Source organism: Phasianus colchicus, chromosome 15 (assembly GCF_987193195.1).
Source record: "Phasianus colchicus chromosome 15, bPhaCol1.hap1.1, whole genome shotgun sequence".
NCBI lineage: Eukaryota > Metazoa > Chordata > Aves > Galliformes > Phasianidae > Phasianus > Phasianus colchicus.
Genome location: NC_143450.1, coordinates 2,424,872 through 2,449,427, shown reverse-complemented (window position 1 = coordinate 2,449,427; position 24,556 = coordinate 2,424,872). Strand labels below are relative to the sequence as shown.

Genomic DNA, 24,556 nt, shown 5'->3' with positions numbered 1-24,556 from the left:
GTTTTAGCTCATCTATTTACAGTGCGGTTCAACACCAAAGCTCACCCTGCAGTGGGGCAGGGCAGGAGGCTTTGTCTCCATCAGCACCCCCGGGGGCTGCGTGGTCCCTCCCCATTGGCACCACAGGCATTGTGCTGGTGCTCAGTGGCACCGCCGGGGCTGTGCTCTGCGGTGAATTCAGGGTTGGGGGGCTCGAGGCGGTGCCCCTGCTCATCCCTGCAGCATCCTTCCTTGGGGTGCGGGGCATGGGCAGCAGCGGGGTGGTGGGTGCTGTGGGGGGAGTTGGGTAACTATTGCTGATGGGATGAGGTCTGTAATGTCCGTGCGTCGCTCTGGCCATGCCAAGTTGCTCACCCGGGCTGGGACCGGGGCCAGCTGCCCCCCACAGCTGAGCCTCCAGCCCTGTGTGGGGCCAGGGGCCCTGTGCCTGCTGTCAGCCACCAGGGCCAGGAGTGGAGAGGAGCTGTGGGGAGAGAGACAGGGGAGAGCGGGATGGTGCTTGGCTATGGTGCGTCTGAAGCAGCCCCATTCCATCTGCATCTGCTGATCCTGGGTGACCCCTGAAAGAGCTTTATGGGTTGTCCGCAGAAAAAACCTGGTAGGATGGGTTGTGACCCACCGCCCATGGCTTCCCCCATGCCCACCCCTGGATGTGGCCCCAAGACTGGAGACGAGCACTCACATCACACAGTGGCTCCTCGGTCGTGCACCACAGCGCTGGGCTCCTATGGAGGGAGGAGAGATGCAGGCATCATGCTGCCCATGGCCACAGCAGTGACCCTTCTGGGTGGAGTCAGCACCACTGACTTACAGCCCAGTACCCCATGCCATGCCAAGCAGCAGCTCACAACCCTCGTGGTGGTCCTGGCAGGGACCCAGGAGATGGGGTAGCTGCTGACTGGCTCCAGGGCTTGGGGCAAACATCTCAGGGATGTGCCATCACCATTCTCCCTGGTGGAGCAGCCCAAGGGCTGGGTATGTAGCTGTGCCCAGGGCTATGCATGCTCCTCCTGCCCTACGTTTTATGCCATCCCACAGCTGTAGGGCTGGGGAATGCAACCCCTTTTTTGTCCCCCTTTCTCAGCTCTCCTCAAAGAACCAAAGGGAGAAGTCTGGCATTGCAGAGGGGCAGATGAACAGAGGGAAATCACCATATCCCCATGTTTGCCCTGCATGAGACCGCGCAGACCAGAGGGACTGTGGTCATTGCCACCATGGTGAGCCATGTGAGGAAGGAGGACATGGTGCTGTCCCTGTAGGAGTCTGGAGAGGAGCTGCAGCCCATCAGCTTTGTTGTTGGGCTGACCACATTCATGTCCATCCTCTTTCCTCCAGGCAGGCTGCCAGCCCTGGGACAACCCCAGCACTCAAGCACACCATGGCCTTTCTCCAGACCATTTGATTTCCTCATTCTCTGGCTCCTAAGAACCCTGAGGCAGCAGAAGGGAACAAATGCCTCTTGTTGCCTGGGGCACCCACATCTTCACCAGTGCTGTCCTGGAGCTCATTAGAGTTGGGATGATTGAGAGACAACAAGGTGTCCTTCCCCTCCCTGAGCACCAGCCCTCCAGAGTGGGAAAACATCTAGGATGCAAATAGTTGGGTTCACTTCCTCCTGGACTTCAGGGCATCTTTCCCTGCCTGTATGTTGCATTGGTGAGCTCTGTGCACCAAGACCACCAGTTTGGGGGATGCTAAGCCATGGGCAGAGGCTTAGCATCTCATCTAAAGAAGCCCTTATCAGGGAGACAAGGATGATCCTAATGCAAGTGCCCAAAGAACTGAACCACGAAGGAAACATCTCTTGCACAAAGGACTGGAAGCAGCAGGGTGTTTGCTGCAAACCAACAACACCCTGCCTCCCCTTGGGAGTGGGCACCGGCAGGGTAGGAACAGTGTCATGATGATTTTGTGTGTCCCAAGGAGAAGCCACATGCTTTTGGACCATGCCCTGGCCAGCAGCGTTGGTATTGCTGAGAAGGGCTCAGAGGTTGGAACAAGACCATCCCTCTGCCTGCTGGCACATATATTAACAAAGAGATGGGAATCTGCAGTCAGGGAAGGGGGTAAGAGCAGGGTGAGCAGGTCTGAGGAGGTCTCATGCCACATCCAGCCTCAGCTCCTCTACAGCCTCTACAGTAGGAGTCACTCCACAAGCTTGGGCTGGAGAAAAAGGAAGCTCCAGGGTGACCCTGCTGTGGTGTTTCTACAAAGAAAGGGGCTCATAAAAAAAAAAGTGGAGAAAGGCTTTGTACCAGGGCCAGTAGTGACAGGATAAGGAAAAAAGAGTTTCAAAATGAAAAGGTTTAGACTAGATGGAAAGAAATTTGTCACTATTAGGGTGGTGAGATGTTGGAAAAGGCTGCCTGGGGAAGTTGTGGGTGCCCCATCATGGGAAGCTCTCCAAGTTGGGTTAGACGGGGCTTTGAGCAATCTGCTCTGATGTCTCTGCCCAGGCAGGGGGTGAACTCAGTGATCTTTAAATGTCCCTTCCAACCCCAAACATTCTGTCATTGCATGTTTGGCAGCACCCAAGCACCCTGGGACCTTAGTTGAGTGCCATGCCATGGTCCCTCAGCCCCTTCAACCCAGGAAACCACACAACGGACAAGAAGGAGGAGGAAGAACGCACCTGCTGCCCCATGTTCTCTGCTCCAGGCTGCCTCCTGCTGCTGTCTTCTCTCCCCATCTCATCCGGCACTTCGTGTAGGCTCAGGCTCCCGTGAATATCCGACACCTCATCTGCTGACCCCAGTCCGGCCTCCTCCTGCCCCAGCTGCCCTGGGATGCTGGGACTCGACCCTCCCAGAACCCGACGGCTCAGCAGCCTCCGCTGCCGACTTGTGCTCCCAGGAGAGCTGCCCACTGCAGTGCCAGGCACTGGGGTGCCGGTGCGGCTCTGCTCCGTGCCCTTGCCACCCTGTGTCCCCTCCTGCACAGCCCCATTTTCCAGGCTACCCGTGGGGACAGTCCCATTGTGAGCCTGCTCTCGTTGGAACCGCTCGCTGCTGTGCTCCAGCTCCTCCGTGCTTGGCTCCTTGCTTCCATCGGGCTGGGCACTGTCCTGCTGCTCATGGAAAGCTGGCTTCTTCCCGATGTGCGTGACACGGAACCTGCAGTAGGGTGACCAGGTCAGAAGCTCTTCTCTTCCTTCTCCCACTGTTTCCTTCCCATTTTTATTTCCAGCTTCCCTTTAGTTGGGAGCTTCTCTCTTTCCCCTTTCTTGGAGGATCTCCACCCCTCAGACTTCTTCAACACCACTGACACGCACCCCAGCTATGCCCTGTTGACCTGATCCCATATTTCCCTCATTTTTTGAAGAAAGTACACGCAGCACAAAGTGCTGCAGAGAGAAAGAAAAAATGCCCAACCTAGATGTTGACTGGTGAAGAACTGGGTGATCTGTCCTCCCCACAGTGGGATGGGGATGGGGATGGGTCTCTGTTCTGTGAAATGCCCTGAGATGCAGCTTAGCCAAAATAGGGCTTGAGAAGGGACTCAAGTGTGGATTTGGGGGATGTACAGTAAGTGGGCTGAGCCCAAGGAGGAAGGGATGCTCTGAACAATGAGGATGCCACCAACCACGGGGATGATACTGACCATGAGGACACTACTGACCGTGAAGACTTCACCAACCGTGAGGACTCTACTGACATAAGGGCACTACCAACCATGGGGATGCTACCAACCATGAGGACATTACACCTGATGGCTGACCACCGTTCAGGAAGCAAAAGCCAGAAATCTCAGCAGGCAGAGGGAAGACAAGGTTTTGCAGGATGAGCTGCATTTAAAGCAGAGGAATCAGAAGCCAATAGGAACTGCTTGACTAAAAGCCATCAGAGCACACTCTGCACAGTCCTCTGGGACAACAGATGGTGTCCAGGTGTCACCAAGCCTCTACTGTGCACCAGGAACAGCTCAGAGCTCCAGGACAGGAAGGAGAGCAACCACAAAGTTGGCCTGACACCCACAATGGGTGAGTCCATAATTGGAGGTGATTGTAATGTTGTGGCTGGGGAGAAGGGAGAAGCTAGGGAGCTACCACAACCATGGAATGTGGGAGGGGTATTGCATAGGCAAAGTGTAAGAGTCTAAAGTGAGCTGGTTGTGACTAGTGCCCTGATTCTGCTTCATAAGCATTATGAGCCCTTGCTGGCCCAGCAGACAGGAAATCTGCAGAGTGAGTGGGTGTCCAGTGGCCAAGGAACATTGGATTCATCAGAAGGACATGACGCCCCACAGCCACACTCACTACACGAGTCACACGTGGAGCAACCACAGAAGGACAGGGCTCTGCAGAGCTCAAATGTGAGTCAGCCAGAGAAAATGCAAGTTTAGCTCAAGCACTGCTCAAAGAAACATAAGACCTACACATTAAGAGAATGGCCATCCCAAAAAGAGAAGCTGAGAACACAGGTCCATGCACCAGATGAGATGTCAGAGGTGAAGAAGCAAAGACCACCTCCAGACTGAGAGGTCCCAGAAGTGGAACAAGGATGGATTGGTCAGTAAGTGGATGAGAGGGAGGGATGGGACTTCAAAAAGATGTACAGGATCATAGCTCTTAAATTCTCTTCAAACACAAGGGAGCTCCAGATAGAGACAGAGCAGGTCCTAAGGAGATCCTAAGAGCACTGAGCATCCTAAATGATAAGCTTATGTTTACAGGGTAGACACTACAGAGACATCAGCATCGCAGCTAGAAATGGTGCTCATAACTGAATAGCCAAGAGGCATCCTGAGAACTGCTGTGTCAGGCCAAACAGCATCAGATGTGACCTTTCATCCAGAGACTTGGAGATGAAGAACCAGCACTGTGATACAAGACCAACAAATGTTCCATCGGGCAAGGAGAGCCTGGGAGGAGGCACAAATGACAGCACCATTTCTTTGTAATGCCTTTGAGCAATGTCAGCCTGAAAGAGCCACAAAAGGACTCTCAGAAGCTGGAGGGGACTCAAGAGATAACGTAAGAAACCTTTGGATCATGAGGCAGAAGTGCTTTGGCTGTCTGCCTAGGCAGCATGGCTGGGACACTCGGTTCAATAGGACACAGCATGCTGCAGCTGAGCAAGTCAGGGATGAGAGCTCTGTGGGTCGTGGATGAGCTCTGCCATTCATTTATGGGGCTGCCCAGCAGCATGGTAGAGGTGGCAAAGATGAAAGGTTTAGGGAGAACCCTAAGAAAGTTGGCAAATTATTCAATAATATGAAAGTACAGCACACATAGCCCTGACTACTCAGAATTACAGGATTATTTAGGTGGGAAAGGCCTTCAGGAGGTCTCCAGTCCCTCCTGTCTCCCCATAACTGGGCCAATTCCCACCCTCATTCCGGCTGCTCAGGGCCCTCTCCAGGCAAAGAGAAAGAGAAAAACCCCAACCCTCTGAACATCCATCTCCCTGCTCCTATAGGCCCTGTCCCAGGGTGAAATGTTTTCTTTTCATGCCCCATCCACGTTTCTCTTGTTGCAACTTCTGGCTGTTGCCTCCTGCCCTTCCAATATGCATCTCCAGGAAGAGACCAGCTCCATCTTCACTTCAACTCCTCCCACCCCTTTGAGTTTTAGGGAGCAATTAGATCCCTCCAGAGATCTCTCCAAGCCAAACAAACCCCATTCTCTCAGCAGCTCTTCGTGGGCCACATGCTCCAGCCCTGCACAGCTGCAGTGGACCTACGCTAACCTTGCAGTTGGACCGCATACCAAGGAGGTTCAGGAAGTGAGAACTTAAAATATCACCTTGGAAATATCTTATGTGACATGAAAACCTAACAAGGATAAGGAGAGAACGTCAGAATGTGAGGGAAGGTGCATTTAGGGACAGAGACCAGCTTCTTCATGCATTCAGCGGTGAGTGAGAGGAGACTGAGAAAAGCATGGATGAAGGACATGGAGGAGAGATGGAGCTGGGCTCCAGCCAGGGAATGAGATTAGCCATGAATATGTGACAGTACAGAGGTCTGGTTTACCATCCACCAATCCCAAAAGCCAGGCCAGCTGACAGCAAGGGCACCAGCTCCCCTCAAAGCCCCCAGTTCCCCTCCCTTCTGAGATTCCTGTCTCTGATGGTAGAAAGCCCAAACCCTGGTGCCCAGTCTGGCTGAATGTCACCAGAACCCTTCTGCTGGGGAATGGGGCAGCCTGGGCAGGGTCACAGATTGCATCAGTTACTCACAGCGCAGAGACCACAGGTAGCTCAGGAAGTCCCTTGAGGTGAGAACAGATAGGGACTGGGAAACTATTTGTGGGATTTGTCAGTACACTCCTCTATTCTTACCTTCCTCCCACAGTATCTAATTACCATAATTATTGCAGGCGAAGACTTGGAGCAGAATAGCCATTCTTTCATTCTGGTGGGAGTTACTTGCAACAGGAACCTGCTGTGGCCCCTCTCCATGAGATCCCTACAACCTGCCCCACAGGAAGGCTGCCCCCTACCCTGCTGTAGGCTCAGAAGGGATGTGGGTTTGGTGCTGCTCTGCTCTGAGCCAGGAGGACAACCCCAGCCTGAGTCACCAAAGGGAAGAGGAGGGAGGAAACCCACGTGTCACAGCCACACACCACGAGAATTTCAAGGTGTGAGAGGACCCGACAGCAGGGCCAACCCAGGACATGAGATGGGGAAGAGCATGAGGGAAGTGGACAAGTGGGACAGTAAAGACTTCATGGAGAAGTGCTCCATCTGAGAAGTACCTGCCCACTGAGAAGACAGTGGTCTCTCCAGGGTGCATCCGGCCTTTGCCATCCTTGGACCGGCCCTGGCGGTGCAGTGGGTGCCTCCTCCTTTTGCTGCAGTGGATGCAGGGGGCTTGCGTGGAGCCCAGGTGCACTGTATGGTGGTGAGGGGGGCCTCCATCCTGGCTGTTACGGTGGGGACAAAGGCTGCAAGAGGAAAAGGACGTGACAGGTCAAATCCTCAGCACCAAGGTGACGCACGGCGATTTCTTCTCCCTGATTCTGGAAGAGCCACAAGCTGGAATAGGTTTCCCTCACCTGGGCATTGGCACTGCGATGTCCCCTTCATTGTCCCCCAGCATCTCCTTGAGGGCTTCTGCATTTGCTGAAGAGAGAGGAAAAAGGGATTGTGTCAGCCAAAGCGGCCAAAAGGCTGTGAGCCAGCCCAAGGAAACACTCACCTTCATTCTGGATGATGCATCTCACAATCTTCTCCACGGTGTCCTCGTTCAGCTCCTCCTCTTCGTCTGAAAGGAGAAATTACGGTGCCTGAGGGGTGGGCCAACCTTACAGCTCCCAGCTGCAGGGTGCTACAGGGCTAAAGGTCTCTAAGGATAAATGGGACAAGTTCACATACAAGAAACCCAAGGAGGGCTTGTTAAATACATAGAAACAATCTCCAATGGAGGAAGTTCCAGAGTTATGGTGTTTGAAGCTTAAAAGAGCACACTGGGGAAATACAGCTGGATGTCTGCCCTGTTTTGGTACCCATCTCCAGCACCTATCACAGCACGCTTTTGGCCATTTTGGTGACAGGAGGCCTGGATGGGAGACCTTAGCCCAGCCTGCAGGGTTGGCTTTTCCTGTGAGCAGGTTCAAGCTGGTGGGGAGCTGCCCTGCGGAGCACAATCAGGGGCTGCTGCCATGCTCCTAGAAACCCAAAGAGACTTTCCCAAGGTCGTGGCATCTCCAGCAGTCAAAATTAGCCTGGAAAGTTCAGACAACATCCATGTGCAGCCAAGTCAAGCAGCTTACTGGGGCCAAGCTCTGCCTTGCACCCACACTCAGTGCTGCCTGTGATAGGGACAGCCCCATGGTAGCAGAGCTGAGCTCCCTTCCCCGTTGCACCATACATTCTCCAGCCAGCCCAGCTCACACCCAAAGGCTGTGGTTGAGGAGTCCCAAAGGGCAGCAGCGGAACCCCCCAAGCCCCTGTACTCACTGGCCTGGAGTTCTGCCAGCACGTCCTTGTTATCTGGGTCGAGCTCATCCCGGAATGTCCTGCACCGGTAGCCCTTCTTCTTCAGGACATGGCAGATGAGGAATCCTACCAGCCCCATGATGAAGAAGACCAAGACAAGGAGGAAGACCATGTACAGGCTGTGCTGGGAGTCGGACTCCCCATCTTCGCTGCTGCTCTGGTCGGACATGCGGATCTAGGAGAAGGGGGAAGGTGGCTTGCAGACCCCCAGCAGGCTGCCTGCACCTCCTCCTCCTCTTCTCCTTCAGTCCCCATGCTGCCTCCAGGCCCTGTTGGGTCAGACCCGGCTCCCAGCTGGGGATGAGATGAAGGCTCAGCCCTGCCATGGCCGGCTCAGCTCTGTTTCCCAAGGACACACCGCAGCCACCAAAGCATCCCAAGGGCAGCAATAGCAGCGGGGGCCACCGCGTCCCCCCCACCGCACACAGCAGCCCAAGGGCACCAACCCCCCAGCATCACTCCGCAGAGCCCCTCGTCCTCCCTCCCTCCCCCTTCGTGACTCACGGCGGGCGGAGGACCGAACGACCGCCAGCTCCCGCATCCTCCCCGCAACCCCCGGAGCCACTTCGCTCCTCCGCCGCCAGCTTTCCCATCCCCATCCGCGGTGCGGTGCGTGGCTGCGGCGGTACCTGGGCCTGCGGTGCTCCGCAGCGCTGTCCCCGTCACCTTCACCTGCCTCCTAGCAACCCCGCATCCCCGCGGCTCTGGACCGCCACGAGCATCCTCCGCTGCCCCGGCTTCCTCGGGAAGGAGCTCGGCGGCTTCTGCCTGCCGAAGCGGCCGCTGCCAACCTGCTCGTCCTCAGCCTGAGATCTCCGGAACGCCCGCGGTGGGGGATGGCTGCAGGCAGGCTCAGGGAAATGCTGCTGGCAGCTGCAGCGCGGGGCAAGCGGCAGCAGCGAGTGCTGGCGCGCTGCTCCCTGCCCCAGCACCCCCCTTCCCGGGCAGTTTTTGGAGCAGTGAGGAAGAGCCGGCTGGAAAGTGTCTGAACACAGAGAGAGGTGCATTTGCTTGCAATAGTAGAAGCCTTGCAAAGGAGCCCCTGTGGATCCAGCAGCCCATGTCAGAGAAAGACGGCTCTCCCTTCTCCAAAATGTCTGAGCTTTTCAGCATTCCAGTGCCACAACCTCCCTCTCTGTCCTCAGTCTAGGAGGTTTCACCCCAGTCTTTTCTGCTGCAAATGACACTTCTGGATCCTGCACCCAAAAGCCACCCAGCACTCTTGTGAGCCCTGGTGACACCAGTCCCATCCCACCACCACCACTGAGCCTCCTTGTGCATTTGAGCCCTTGAGGACAGGCGCATGCAGGTGACCCACAGCCCTCAGTTGTGCCACCACCAGAGCTCCCTTCCACATCCAGAAGTGGCCATCAGAGCCCTAGCAGTGGTTGCAAGGAGCCACAGACCCTCTTGCATCCCGTGACTTGAGGAGGTCATCAAGTCATCAATGCCACTCTTCTGTCTGCTGTCCCAGGATGGAATGGAGGCACACCAGCCATGGCAAGGGGAGACGATGGGCACGAGGCCAGGACGGCTGCATGAGAGGGCATCTGATCTCAGCCCAACACACTGCAACAGCATATAACATTGCACAGACTGGGACATTAAAAGTATTTTGCACCTTGCTACTTCTAAGGGCACACTGCAGGTCTCGGGTTCTCCTGAGACCTAGGGTGAGGCTGATTCCCATCTGTTCTCATGCCCACGCTGTCCTTCACAATAAATCCCTTTCTGCTCCCTGGTGCTTCCACCCACCCAATGCATTTCTGCATAGCAGTCCAAACGGGGGGTGCAACCAGTCTTGGTCACGCCATCCCCTTTTCTAGGGGAACCCTGCAGGGGAGGAGCTGGAAGCAGGCAAAGAGCAGGCAAGGAGCAGGCTCTGCTCCTGCCAGGCACCTCACAGGGGTATCCCATCCCATAGAGTGTCTCTACCCATCCTTCTTTCCTTCCATCAGCACTTATGGGGCAGTACTGGGGCATGGCGTGGTGGCTCTCGCCCCAGCATCCCCCTGGATCTGCATCCCCATGGAGCCTCAAAACCGTGTCCTCATCCCCATGGGGATACATTCCTGTGTCCTCATGCCCATGGAGCCACGTCTCCATGGAGCCCCAACCCCGTGTCCCCAACCCCAGGGAGCCACATCGCCGTGGATGTGCACCCCAACGGGCTCCATCCATACAGAACTCCATTCCAGCAGATCTGCATCCCCGTGGGGCTGCATCCTTCATCCTTGTTTGGTCCATTCAGAAGCCCTGGAGGCTTCGGGCTCCCTTGTGACACTGCTGGCAGTTCTACCCCAAGTATCGCCACGGTTAACGTGAGCGCAGCTGCGGGCGCGCTGCCTGCGAAATGGGCGGTGCTTCAGCAACGCCCCGCCCACGTCCAGCTCAAGCCCCGCCCTCGTCCAGCTCAAGCCCCGCCCCTTGCTGGCCACTTCTCGCGAGAGCTGATACGCAGACAAGCGCTAACAGGCGGTGCGGTCGCGAAGTGATGACGTAGAAGGGGCGCGGGGCGGCGGTGGCGGCCTGTTCGCCATGGCGAAGACCGTGGCCTATTTCTACGACCCGGACGTCGGCAATTTCCACTACGGTGCGGGGCTGGGGTCGGGCCGGGTGGGAATCGGGCTGCTTTGGCCCCGCTCCCGGCTCGGGGTCGGGGCTGCAGAGCGGTACCGGCCCGCAGGAACGGCCTGTGCTGCGCTCGGGCCTATTCCTGCTCCGTGCCGCCCCTGACCGCCTGTGGTTTCCTTCCTTCCTTCCAGGAGCTGGGCACCCCATGAAGCCGCACCGTCTGGCGCTCACCCACAGCCTGGTGCTGCACTACGGCCTCTACAAGAAGATGATCGTGAGCATCGCTCCCCGGGGGGATGGGGGAGGGCAGGTGGGCTGTGGGGCCTCCACACACGGAGCTGAGCTGCTGACCCCGGCTCCCAGCTGCCAACACCAGGCGCTGTCAATGCAGAGGGTTGGGCTGCGTTGCTGAGCTCTCTGTTAAAAGGCCTTTCTCAAGGCCTTCAGCTCCATACTGGACCCAGCAGGTAACACTCTAGCCACATTCGTAAGTGTAAGTGGACTGTGGCATTATGAGGGTCTGCTGAGCCCCCCAGTGCCTGCCTGAGCTCTGAGGGCATGGCAGCACCACTGGCTGTTGGTGCTGAGCTGGCACTGGAGGAGTGACAGTGGGTGTGAAACCTCTGTGCCTGGAGCTGCCTTTGGCAGAACCCAGCAATCAGTGTGGGCTGTGTGTTATCATACACTGATAAAAAAGAAGCCCTCTGGAGGCTGATGGGTCCATCTCAGTGCCTGAATGGAGTTTCATTCATCCTATCTCATACTTCATACATGTCTTCGACTTCCTTGCTCCCCAACCAATTCACTCATCGTAGTTCAACGTGTTACTGTTGGGAAGATTTTTTGTTTGTTTTTTTCCCTGAATGCTGAACTGTGTAATCCTGTTAAAACATGGTCATTGTTTAGTGATGATCAAGAAGGAAGCTGGTGTTTTCTTATGTTTCAAGTATGAGAGGAATGGAATCTCACCACAAATGTGTGGTGAAATGCTTTGTTTCACTTGGCATAAGGGGCACTGAGCTCAGCCCCTTTCCTGTGAATCCCTGTTCACTTTGCTGTCTTTTCCTCTAGTACAGAGCAAAGAAAGCTCTGCAGTACAGGGTGTGATGTCTCACAGTAAGCTCTGCAGTACAGGGTGTGATGTTTCACAGTACGAGAGTAAGGCAGGGGTGCTGAGAAGCGTGTGCCTGCTTGATGCTTCTGAGATGGCTGATGCACATCTGAACCTGCAGAATACTTTGTCTGAGCTGCTGAATGCATTGGAGTTGCTTCCTTTGTTCTTGGCTAGCTTTTTGGCACCTCAGTTTTGAGGGCTCTGAACTGTTTCTGCTGCTGAGGGATTAGATTCCTGTGCCAAGTGGCGCAGTTCCAGGTCACAGTGTCTGATTCACAACCCAGGTCTGACTGCTTCTTGTTGTCCCCAGAGCCTGTCATCTGCTTCATGTGCCCTGGGGAAAAAGCTGCTGCCCAGGAGGCTGCTGCAGCTCCACACCTTTCTGGTTGTGTGTACCTGTGTGTATGTTTGTATCTGTATGCATGTGTACTTGCTTGTGTCCATGTATGTACAGGGTGTCCTCTCATGGATGCTACCTTTTTAAAAGGACTGAAGAGCTCTTCTGTCACAGGCATCATCACACATAGCTCAGAAGGGGTAAACCATTGCTTGAAGGTGCAGGGATGCTGCTGCTGTCTCTTCCTCTATGTGCTCATGCATCCCATCTTTGCCACTTGGCAATCAGGCCATTCTCCCTGTGAAACTCCAAACCAGCAACTTCCCTGTAACTGGTGTCTGAACTCAGTGACCAGGAGGTTATGCTGATGCAAGTGCACATTCCTCTGATAGCTTTGTGCAAACAGCAGTCACTCCAGGCAGGCACCTCCACACTGCTGACAGCTCCCCCAGTCTTCCTCTTTCCCAGCATTAAAGCTGTTACCAATCTTTACTGCATTTTCAAGGATCTGACTAGGTGTTTGATTGTGATATCAGAGAGGCATGTCCTCAAAGGACGCTTGTTTAAGCACTCAGGAGTCAGGTGATACTACAGTCAGAGTTGTGTTATTGTGAGCACAGAGAGCAATAATGTTGATTCTGGCACATCATGCTCTGGCGTGGTGTTTGCAGTATTTGAGAAGGCAAGACAAGGTGCAATATTCTTGCAGGCATGTTAGCAAAATGTAAGCAGATAAATAAATCCAAGCAGGAAAACTGGATCTCAGCTGCTTTAAACATGCCACACAATTTTGACGTGATTTCTTAGTGCTCTGTGAGTGCCTGGCATTTGGCGTGGGCTCAAGTTCAAGCTGTTCCACTGCCAGAGCACTCTCTGTGGTGAGAGACCTGGGGATTGAGTGGGAGGAAATAGAAAATGAGCTGTCCCAAAATGAACACATAGCATCAATTTTTTAAAAGGAGATGCTAAAATGGACCAGTGAAACTGCTCCTTGATGCAATATCTGAAATTAATTTAGAATGCTTAAATATTTAAAAAGCTCCCTTGTGCATTCAGTGTTACTCCTGCAGTTTGGTGCTCAATAACATCGCATCCTTCAGATTTTTCAGCTGCCATTGTAGGAGCTTTTGCAGGTGTAGTAATCAGCAGCTGCTGTCTGCAGGGTCTACCCTCATGCTGGTGTATGCTGGCTACTTTGGCCAGTCACTCGGAAGCCAATCCCTGCTTGGCATGGGGATGGAATGCAGGCTGTAGGGATGTTCTGACCCCTTTGCAATCAGCTCTCTCTTCCCAGTAGAGCTCCTGGCCTTTGCCACCCACCCTGCCATGCATGCCTTTCCCTTTTTTTTTTTTTTCTTTTTTCTTGTTCCCATCTCTTGCCCCATCCAAGCCTGCTCTTTTCTGCTTCCAGCCTCTGAGGTTTTTTCTCTTTCTGCTTTGCCTTTTTCTTCTCAGGTGCATCTGCACCTTTTCATCATATTACTTTCTCCTGTCTTGCCTGGATACAGACAGTTGAAACCACTGAGACAGCAGGAAGAAGTTGCCCCATTCCTGCTGTGCTCCTGGGGCAGCTCTGGCTGGGGTATGCTCAGAAGGCACTGAATCTTTGCAGAACTTAGCTTTCAGATTTTGACTGCAAATGTATGGACTTCTATGAGTAGTTTCTGTTGAGCAGGGAATTTTCCTACAGAAAGAGCAAAAAGCACATTCTGACCAGACACATCTGAATGTTAAATCCATGTCTGTGTGAGGCAGTAGGCAGGGCTGAGCACTTCACTGTTTTTAGCCCTGAAACTGGTGGTTGTTTTTTTTTGAGGGAGGAGAGGGTTACACTTTCCTCAAGAAGCTGAAACTGCAGAGGAAACTTCATCCTGACTGGCAGAGTTCTGAGCACATAAAAGCAGGGGATTATTGGCCAACTGTGACTATAAAATAGTCACAACTTTGTTAACTTTGCGCTATGGTTACATCATTATCTGTCTTCCTCACCACCTCCAAACAAGAGGCTGCTATTTTGTCAAGGTAGCTGAAATCAGTTTTAATTTGTGACACCTTTTCCAGCTTATTTGTGGCTGTGGTGGGCAAATCTTTAAGGCTCAGTATTGCACAAAGAGAGAGAGAATTGTCTCACTGCTCATCTTCTCTGCTTTTCTGCTACGTGTTCCTGCTGCCTTTCCTGTGCTGCATCTGGAAGCTGCTGGATCCCGTGGGAACAGATGGAACTCGGTCACTCAGCAAAAGCAAGAGAGTTTTGTGCTGAGCTGGCTGAGCAAGGGGCTGAGTGCCAGGCATGCTTAGGGAAGTGCCTGGGGTTGTGGCTGCAGTGGGTGAAGGGCAAGAGGAGGGGGAGGGAGTCAGCTTTCCCCTTTTACCAGCAGTGAGTAGGTCTGGAAGATTTTGGTTTTGTTGTTTCTGTTGTTTTTCATCCCTCCTTTCTGCTCCAAGTCCCTCTATTTCTTTGTCCAAGAGCACCTCTTAATGTCCTATGAGTGTCACTTCTTTTCTGTGACATTGTGGTCTTTAGTCATCAGAATTCCTGATAGTCCTTGTTGGATCCAGCCCCACCTTCACTCCTACCTGCCAGTCCTACTCTCCAGGCTTCAGCTATCCCAAGCAGCAGCCTCTGAGGAGCAGAGCACCACATATTCACAGGGAAAGCACTGTGCCACATGCTGAGCAGTACAGTTTGCACAGTAAAGGAGATATCACGTTTGTTAGGTTGTATTTTACCACTGAAACATATCAGAGTTCTTGCCTGGCCCAGGGAAGGCATGCTGTGGGAGCTGCCTCAGCACGTTCTCCCTCTGGAGATGAGCTCATGCTTTCTATGTGTTTTCTAATCTTCCAACTTTTTTTATAAAAGTGTGTGCTTTAATTAAGACAAGTTCTGAAACACAAAAGATTATCTCTTAATGGTTTCAATGTAGCTTTAATTTCCCCTTTTTGGGTATGTGGAGTTGACTTTTAACTTCCTGTTTATTGAGGTATGCGTGTTAAGCGCCAAACTGGCAAATGTGTGTTGTCATGAGAACTTGAGTTCAAATCCATCCGGCCCCATGACTGTTTTTAGCTGACTTTCCAGAGGAAACAAAGCTTATGCAAATGTTCCATCTGCCTAAGAGCCTTCTCCAAATTAACTTCTGAACTTACCAGCCCTGTAAACAGCTCTGATGGAGGGATGGAAACCTCCACTACATCAAGTTGGTGTGACTGGTGAGGCAGCAGTGCTCCCCATGAGGACAGAGCTGAAGTTTAGGTTGAGCTGTTACTTTTTGCTGGCTTGCTGTTTGTCCTGCCAATGGGGGATAGTGGTGAAAGGAAGGAATTGGAGAACGTATGGGAGAGGCTGCAGTTATTACAAAGGGCAGGAGATGCACTTATGGCTAAAAGATAGGAATCAGTTGGGAAACAGGCTTTGTGGAGCAACTTGTTGCGTGTCAGTGGATGAGAAGCCAGTGTACTGGAACACTTTTAGATGCACTTTGTGCAGGTCATTTGTCAGCCTGAGATTTCTTACAGTCAAAGCAAACACAGCTTTGGACAGGATGTAATCTTGTCTTTCTCTTGAAGGTTTTCAAGCCATACCAGGCATCACAGCATGACATGTGCAGATTTCACTCCGAGGACTACATAGACTTCCTACAGAGAGTGAGTCCCAACAACATGCAGGGCTTCACCAAAAGCCTCAATGCCTTCAACGTGGGTGATGACTGGTGAGTGCTCTGTGCCTCCTGTGAACCTGGAGGCAGAAAGGCTGCTCTGATCCTGCACTGCTTGTGTCTGGAGAATTATTATAATATGTACTGGTTCATATTTTTTAAGCAGAATGAGGTGCGTGCCCCTCCTGAGCATAGCAAATTATTGGAACCACCTTGATTCCTTCCCCCTTCTCTTCAGATCTTATCCTCCTTTTTAGATCTGTATTTACATCATAAGCTCATTGCATTAGAGACTGTACCTCCACTTGTTCTTGCAGAATCTCCAGTTCTTCTTGAAAATACTATTTTTTTTTTTTAAATAGTTGCCTATCATTTTGGCTACCTTAATATGTGCATGTTAAGTGCAAGGTAGCTCTGAGAGCCTGATTTTTTTCAGGTAGAACTGAGGAGAGTTTAATGCTACTGTCATCACATGAGAGCTTGTTACAAATATTCAATTCCAATCTTTCACATCTTTGAGAGACAAACCTTGACAGAAGTGTGTGGAAGGGCTCTGTGTGACTGAGGAAGTACACAGTGTGCCTTGTGTGAGGAAAGTAATGGCTATCAGAGAATAAGATTGCTCTTCCATATTTGGAAGGGAAAACAGTAAGTACTAGAACAAGAGGAGTTACATTAGATAGAGAGCCCAATAAGGTATTGGGATAATAGCCAGATTTTTAATATTTAGGCTGGATGATTTCTGTAACATTGCTCTGATCAGAAACCACTTATCAGAATACAGGAGGAAAATGAAAGTCTAAGTTATTATTTGTCCATGGATGACATTTGGGATGTCCGTGTGCCACTAACTCACAAGCATCACACCACATCCTCTTTTTCTATACTCTCGTAGAGATCTTGGTGCCTGTATTGGCTCTGCACAGTGGGTTTGATCCTGCCTCAGCTCTGCCCTAAGAGCTGCATTCACATCCAGTTATACTATATTGCATCCTGTGCTGTGTGCTGGGCAGTGGAGTGGGCAGGATCTTCCCAATGCTGTTACAGGGAGATAGCATGGGGCAGACCTGTCCTCCTTCCCCTGAGTCATATCCCAGCTCTGGACACACATCAGCAGGACTGCAGGGCAGATGCTGTTGTGTGTTGTGGGCAGAGGAGAGCTTTCAGGACTAGCTTTCCTGGCATTGTTCAGGAGAAGTGTAGAGGAATGAGAAGGTGTTCTTTGTTTGAATCATGACTTCTTTTGTTTCTTTTTCAGCCCAGTGTTTCCAGGGCTCTTTGAGTTTTGCTCTCGTTACACTGGGGCCTCCCTGCAGGGAGCAACACAGCTGAACAACAAGGTAACTGAGCTGATGGGCTTATCTTTGAAACACTGGTAAAAAACAACTGGCTATCAGTTCAAGGATATGAATGTGTTTAGTATAATAATGTGGCATGCTCTGCTTTGTGTCAGTGTAAATTCTTCCCACTATAAGACTCTGAAGGTTAAGACTATTCCTATGTCATTACAGTGACAAAATTATAGACTCATCTAAGTTAGAAAAGACTTCTGAGATTATCAATCCAACCATCTACCTAACAACACAAGTCTACCACTAAACTGCATCCCTAAGCACTACATCCACAAGTCTTTTCAGTACCTCTAGGGATGGAAACTCCACCACCTCCCTGGGCAGCTTGCTTCCATAACTGACCACCCTTTCTGTGAATAAACTCTTCCTGATACCAATCTAAACCTCTCCTAGTGCAACTTGAGGCTGTTACCTCACATCCTATCATTTGTCACTTGAGAAAAGAGACTGTTATCTCCTTGCTGCATCCTCTTTTCAGGTAGCTGTATAGAGTGATGAGGTCTGTCCCAAACATCCTTTTCTCCAGGCTGTGAACTGCCCCAGTTCCTTCAGCTGCTCCTCATATGCCTTCAGAACCAATTATTTAGCTGTTCAATCCGGAGAGAGTAACAGCTTACTAATACTGCACATAGTAAAGCCAGAAGTGCTCTCAGCACTATAGAACAATAAGCCTGTGTTCTTCAAAGAAACTCACCTGCTGAGAGATCTCCAGAATGCTGCTAGGTCTCTGTTATGGAAATGCATTAAATGGGGCCACTCAGTACCTCTGAAGAAGAGGTCTGCTGGGGAGGATATCAAAGATTCAGAGGTGTGAGTCTTTCAAAGAGAGAATGCTTCTGGGAAAGGTCTAATGAGCATAACAGACAAACACAGGAAAAAGCTACATGTGCCAGGTGTTCTGCCCGGTGTTGGATGGAGGGGAGCTGGTCTTTTCTAAATCTAAAGGGGAATGTAAAGCACACAGCTAATCTGTTGCTTGGGCTAATGAGCAAGCCAGAGCTTTGGAAGGGCCTCTATGGGTGAAGCAATGGGCAGAGAGGTGTATGTGGGCCACAGTGCTGGGCTGGCCAAAGTCCTTTCTGACAAAATGGATGCAAGGTTATAACTGTATTGTCATGTTAAACTAACTTATCTTTCCTTTCAGATCTGTGATATTGCAATAAACTGGGCAGGGGGCCTACATCATGCTAAGAAGTTTGAGGTAATGAGGTGTATCTGCATCCTTCTTTATGTTTTTGCACCTGTTGTTCTCTGATTCTAATTCTGTCTGGTTTTCTCTGTGTGGCAGGCTTCTGGGTTTTGTTACGTCAACGACATAGTAATTGGCATCCTGGAGCTGCTCAAGTAAGGACGTGGGGCAAGTGCACTACTGTCTTGGCTGGTGTGTGACTTCCCTCTCTGTGTTGAATCTCTCGTCTGCCTGGTGGCTGTTCCTTTCTGGAGTCCAAGTAGGGCTCAGTTGCTTGGCCCGATCTCTTCTTTACACACAAGGAGTCTTAAGAATCGGAATATCTGACTCCAGCTTTGTTGTTCTGCTGCCTAAGCGATGTGGAGAAGTTCAGTTCTGTTTCTCCTCATCCATCTGTGAAATAGCCATTTCAGAGTCTCCTGGCTCGCTGCCTTTTTGCTTCAGTGAGCCTTTTGTAGGTAAATGCAGCATATGGCTCACAGGAGAGTTGAATGGTTTGCATCTTTCTTGATTTGCTTGACTGAATTAAGAACAGGACTTGGGTAACACAGGAATGACCGAAGGATGCTTGCTTTGAATAGAAAAGAGTTTAATTTTTTCTTCAGAAAACAAAAAATCAGAATGGAAGGAAGAGAGAAATACCTGACACTCCTTGGATTAGTCAGTGGTGTATTTTTTTTGTACTCTCAGGTGCCCTGCTATCAGTATTTAGTGATAAGCAAGATGTTGAAGGATTAAACTAAAAAGAAAAGATTTGCAGATTCTGGTTGGTTGACCAGAAAATAATTATGACTGATGGCAAGCTTCCTCGCTTGCAAAATCAGACTTAAGGGACATACTGGGGTTTCTTATACCTCCTTTCTCTCTACCAGCCTTCCCTGTTTTGAGTTTAGGACCTCAGGTCTTTACTGTTGCATCTGTGCACACCTATTTTCTTGTCTCACGTGAGTCCTGTTTGCTAGAGGTTTCGATTACTCCTCATGGGAGATTATATTGTGTCCTTATTCTTTTGTTCCATGTTTTGGAAAAAGTCCTTTCCTTCCATTACACAAAGCCTGTGTCTACGCAGTCCCTTCTTCTCTTTGCTATCATTTGCCTATAGGATAAATAATAAGGGCAATTTTATGACTTCTTGTGTCTCTGGGAGGCTGAGATGAGGTGCTGTTCTGCTAATCAGCATGGCTCAGTGCCATCAACCAGCATGATTAGGTCACTGCAGACACACTTAAGGCCATGCTTCCAGCAGACAGATGGTGTGAGCCACACGTTCCTCCTCTTTGTTTCAGCGTTGTCTTGTTTTTTCAGGTCCCTCCTGCTAGAGTTTTGGCATGGATGCCAGATCCACTGCTCTATGGGGACTGACCAGATGCAGCATTTCCTTAGGAAAAGTTGTGGGAGTTCTCTGCAACTCAGCATGCAGTCCTTGAGCTGACAGGCAGAGTGTGGCTCAGTGCCATATCGCCAGTGCTTGACAGTACCAGTGCTGTCACCTGCATGCCAGCTTTGACCATTACACCAGAGTGTTTACTTCCAGAGGTCTCCCATTCTTCCTCCTCTGTCTTTGTGACCCAGCAGGCTGGTAAATGTCATGCCTGAAATGCCTGGTGGAGTGGCTTTGCCAAAGGGAGCCTTCTAGAGTCCAGTTACTCTTCTTCTCCTTTCTATATCTGAACATGCATTTGGACTCACACTATGCTCAGTGCTTCCCTCACCCCTGTTGTTAATCAGCCTCTCACCATCCTCACAATGTTGTCTGGAGGATGAGGGGCTGAGGGATTGACAGCACTCTGCCCTGATTTCTACAGCAGTAGGAACAAGGCAGCCTCTGCAGCCCAGCCTGGTGGCTTTGGTACTAGCCAGTGTGCACACAATGCTGCCAGTGCTCTGGCATGAGGATGCAGTGAGCATTCCTTGGCTAGCTTACCATTTATTTCCAGATATGTTTAAAAATTCTTGGAGTTCTTAAAGATTAACTAACTGGCAGGTTGTCTGAGGGGGGGAGGAGGGAAACACAACATGCAGCTCTCTGACTCTTGTAGTTAAAATTAGTTTCTTTTTCTGTGGTTTCAAAAGTATTTCTGGCCCTGTCTGAAAACTTTTTCTACAATCTCTTTCCAGGCTCAGCAGAAGAAAATGCTTTAGTAGGGTGGGTGCTTAAGTTGATGCTGTGTATGAATGTAGCATATCTAAAGCTATTTGTTATGAGATAGATGAGATCTTCAGGTGGGTGGGCTTGTAGTGGTCATTTTCATTGCACTGAGGCATATGTGGGGCAACAGTGTAGTTTAGTGTGTAGCAAACAATAATGCTGCTTTTCCTCTTGTTTCTGGTAGATATCACCCACGTGTTCTGTATATTGATATTGATATCCATCACGGAGATGGTGTGCAGGAAGCTTTCTACTTGACAGACCGTGTGATGACTGTGTCATTTCATAAATATGGAAACTATTTTTTTCCTGGTACAGGTATGTAACTTCCTTGGCAACTTGGCCTTGTTTCAGAGTCCTTCAAAAGTGGTGCTGAAGTTCAGGGGTCTAAGATGATTAGATTAGAACTACAGGAGCAAACAATGGAAGAAAGGACATGTAGAACCAAGCTAGAGAGGAACAGAACTATAATTCTTTGTAGTAAACAGATTGTAGCTGGGTTAACAGACCAGATCTGGCCTTCTGACTTCTGTGAAGTCTTAGGGCTGTTGTGGCTCTTCTGTCTTTCCTTGGCCAGGGGACATGTATGAAGTTGGTGCAGAGAGTGGCCGTTATTACTGTCTCAACGTGCCTCTACGAGATGGTATCGATGACCAAAGTAAGTAGGTGTCCTTTCCCCTTCTCCCTTGCCCAGATGTTGATTGATCATTTTCTCCAGAGCCATGACAAACTTGTTTTTCTCCCCAAAGGTTATAAACACCTCTTCCAACCAGTCATTAACCAGGTGGTAGATTACTATCAGCCCACCTGCATCGTATTGCAGGTAAGGAAACGAGCCTTTGTGCACATGTACGTTCTTGTCAGAGGCTGCAGTTTGAAGGGCCATTTCTCAAATGTGTTACTGTCTGTTCCTGGGAGGTCAGGGTTGGTGTGACCCATCTGAACTGCTAGTTGAAGTCACCTTTGCTGAATGAAGCTTGCAGAGGGGTACGAATGTCAAATGTGTGTCTGGAAATCAATGCCTATGTAGCCAAAATTCATTTGTTCTTTTTCTCTTCCCCAGTGTGGTGCAGATTCTCTGGGTTGTGACCGTTTGGGCTGCTTTAACCTCAGTATAAGAGGACATGGGTAAGTACAGCAGGGTTGGGACACAGCAAAAGAACTGCAAATGGTTCTGTGTTGTGAGACCTGAGCTTTGGCATTCCAGCTGCACCAACTTTATTTGTTTTAAACTGTTGTGTGACAGAGACTCTCAGAATGGGACTTTAGGAAAACAGTAGCTCACAGAGCAGCACGTGGTTCAGGGCCTCTGGGTAGGAACCCTGAGCCTCATGTTTGCTACACCAACTGTGGTGGTGGATGAACACACAGTGAAATTTTAGGCATGTGAACATGTGCTGCAGGTAGCAGCTTTGATGTTGTTTCTTTGGGATTTCTAGGGAGTGCGTGGAGTATGTAAAGAGTTTCAACATCCCCTTACTGGTGCTGGGAGGAGGCGGGTACACAGTCCGCAATGTGGCACGGTGCTGGTGAGTCTTATGGGCTTGTTGTGTATCTGATGAAGCCTTTACTGTGGGCTTTGTCCCCACATGCACCCTGTAGCTTTCTCTGGACTGAGCTCATCTTAGTCTTTGTTTTTTTTTGTTTTTTTTTTTTTCAGGACTTACGAAACATCATTGCTTGTAGATGAAGCAATTAGCGAAGAGCTCCCGTATAGTGGTAAGTTCAGGTTCCCTTGTTTTCTTATTAGTTGAGCTAAAGCAGTTGTATCAACTGAAGATTTAGCACTTAATTCTGTGTTGACCAGGGCCAAAGAGACAGCACTTTCTGACCTCAGTCCTGATTCCCTTCCATCTCCCCTTTGTAGGCTTATCTGATGCAGTGAGGATGTGTCTGCTCAGCATTTTATTTGGATCACTTGTATGACTTGAGCATTAGTTCTGCTGACTCTTGTTTCATATAATCTTTTGCAGTTGCAGAGTTGTACATCACTGTGGTTTATAGGGTCTGGTTACCTCTAGCATGGTGGGAGGGTGAGCCCTGCTTCCCTGCAGAGCTGTGCATCTGCTGACCAACTCCCTTGCCCTTGTGTTTTAACTCTTGCTCATGTCTTCACAGAGTACTTTGAATACTTTGCTCCAGATTTCACACTTCATCCTGATGTCAGTACGAGGATTGAAAATCAGAACTCCAGGCAGGTGAGTGCCTTGCGTGCCTTACAGCATTGTCCAGGTGTGTAGCCCAGAAAACCCTGTGGTTGATGTCTTGTCCTGAAAAAGCAGATGGAGCCCAGGCAAGGAATTACTGTGGCGTTAGAAAGCTGATAGAGCAAATGCAGGCTTTTCTCTGGGACATCAGAAAGTCTCAAAGGGTGTATAATATTTGCAAACTCTGCTGGATTGTCTTACTGCTCTCTGAGTGCTGGAGCCTCAGTGATTAAATTAACTTTCCCATCTCTTCTGCTCTGCTAAATAGCTTTCTGCATAAGGCAAAGGCATTTCTCATGGCCAGCACTCAGGCGATGCAGGCAGGCAGTAGTGCTGACCATTGTGGCTCTGAGCAAAGCGTCAGATCTGTTGGTGATGATCCCTCTCTCTTTTTTTCTGGATAGTACTTGGATCAGATCAGGCAGACAATATTTGAGAATCTGAAGATGTTGAACCATGCTCCCAGTGTGCAGATCCACGACGTCCCTTCTGACTTGCTGAGCTATGATCGCACAGATGAACCTGATCCAGAGGAAAGAGGCTCTGAGGAAAACTACAGCAGGTACAGCACTAATGTTCCAGGGACACCTTTCTGTCCCTGTAGGATCCTCTCTCTGTAAATGTGTGGTCTCCTTGTAAAGCAGTGCATGGGGTATGTGGGTGCAGGGCATCTTCTGATCTTGTAGGCTTTTGTCTCTGATAGTGTCTTTTTCCCCCCCAGGCCTGAAGCTGCCAACGAGTTTTATGATGGTGACCACGATAATGACAAAGAGAGTGATGTTGAAATCTGAGGAATCTGATGGACTCTCTGGACTCTGGAGAGCTGGGACTCTGGACCATGGGGGTGGTTCCCGTGTTGGACACTGGTGCAGTTAATTGGCTGCATGGGAGCCAGTGAGCCCTCCGTTCATATTTGACTGCATGCAGTGGCAGCAGAAAACAGCACCACTGCAGACTTCTGCTCCCTGAAATGCAGAGGGCAGTGAAACATGTTCCTTGTTTTCCACCATGCATCACAATTCCACCTGTCACCAATCTGGGAAATGGAAATTCAAGCAGCACTCAGACCTGTGCCGTGGAGTGGCTGGCAGCCACGCAGCTGCCTTCTGAGCCCGACTCAGTCAGCTTCTTCAGCTCCCTTGCAGGTTTCTGCCAGAAAGGTGGGAGCTGAAGTGTCTGTGCCTAGAGCCTCTGCCTCATCAACAGCACACCTGCCACATCCTGCTGTCCCCAGCCATCTGCTCAGGTACCCACTTGGTTGTCCTCTTGAAGCCTGCACCTAGGCTTGCTTCCTTGTATCCTTTCTACCCATCTGCTGCTCCACAGCTCGAAAAAAACCATTCAACAAGACAAGGCCAGTTCTGGGGTAGGGGTCAGGAGCATGGTTGGAGCAGGGTGAAAGAATTGTATGCAGTGTAGTCTTGTTTATTTCCCCTATGCTCAGCTTTGTTCTCACAAATGGGTAATGCCACACTTTGCCAAGTAGGACCTAACTCCTTTTTTTTTTTTTTTAATTATTTGAAAGGTTAAAATCACTGCGAAACAGCAGTTTGGTTGCCAAGATCAGTACACAGTGTGTCTCATAGCTCTAATGTAGCTTCTAGCTGTGTTTTCCAAGTTCACAGGTGTGTTTGCAAGAGGCTTGGGCTGCTCTCTGGGAGCAAAAACCACCCTCTCCTGGCTGTGCCCTGGAGATGTCACTGCTCACGGGTGAAGGAGGCTGCTTCCTACAGGCCCTGCTGTCTTGTCCTCACACAGCAGAGGTTTCCCAGATTCCAGACTTTGCTGCTCCTTCTCCTGCACTGTCACCTGGTCCTCTTGTGGTTTGGAGGGTGCTGTCTGGGGAGAGGGGGGGGGGGCTTAGCCTCTTACTGTATGTACTGTTCTGTTTGTTTACTGATGTCTTTAAACATTAAATGAAGAGGCAGTATTTTTCTTACCTGATCTGTTTGTCTGTTTAATGCTTGTGCCTTTTTGATTCCTGTCCTCCTTGAACTGTACGCTGCTGTGTGCCAGAGTGCAGTGAGGGGAGCCC

General features: G+C 50.5%; 2 protein-coding genes across 3 annotated transcripts; one reads left to right on the top strand and one right to left on the bottom strand.

Moving 5' to 3' along the window:
* Nucleotides 1-15: 15 nt before the first annotated feature.
* RELL2 (RELT like 2) lies at nucleotides 16-8,960 on the bottom strand. Of its 2 annotated transcripts, XM_031597960.2 has the most exons (8): nucleotides 8,570-8,957; nucleotides 7,902-8,115; nucleotides 7,141-7,206; nucleotides 6,998-7,064; nucleotides 6,698-6,886; nucleotides 2,633-3,113; nucleotides 683-725; nucleotides 16-463 (listed from the first exon to the last, which is right to left on the bottom strand). In XM_031597960.2, exons 2-7 carry the CDS (start codon nucleotides 8,107-8,109, stop codon nucleotides 684-686), a joined length of 1,053 nt encoding a protein of 350 aa, XP_031453820.2. In that variant the 5' UTR covers nucleotides 8,110-8,115; nucleotides 8,570-8,957; the 3' UTR covers nucleotides 16-463; nucleotide 683. The 2 variants fall into 2 exon arrangements, with proteins under 2 accessions (XP_031453820.2, XP_090006767.1); XM_090150641.1 differs by lacking the exon at nucleotides 16-463 and having other exon boundaries at nucleotides 471-725; nucleotides 8,570-8,960.
* Nucleotides 8,961-10,388: 1,428 nt separating this feature from the next.
* Nucleotides 10,389-24,465, top strand: HDAC3 (histone deacetylase 3). Its single transcript, XM_031597958.2, has 15 exons — nucleotides 10,389-10,533; nucleotides 10,706-10,788; nucleotides 15,536-15,678; nucleotides 16,883-16,964; nucleotides 18,121-18,177; nucleotides 18,265-18,320; nucleotides 20,499-20,632; nucleotides 20,892-20,972; nucleotides 21,064-21,137; nucleotides 21,378-21,442; nucleotides 21,754-21,843; nucleotides 21,975-22,033; nucleotides 22,433-22,512; nucleotides 22,926-23,083; nucleotides 23,243-24,465. The coding sequence occupies exons 1-15, from the start codon at nucleotides 10,479-10,481 to the stop codon at nucleotides 23,310-23,312; spliced, it is 1,287 nt and encodes a 428-aa protein (XP_031453818.1). The 5' UTR covers nucleotides 10,389-10,478; the 3' UTR covers nucleotides 23,313-24,465.
* Nucleotides 24,466-24,556: the final 91 nt, after the last annotated feature.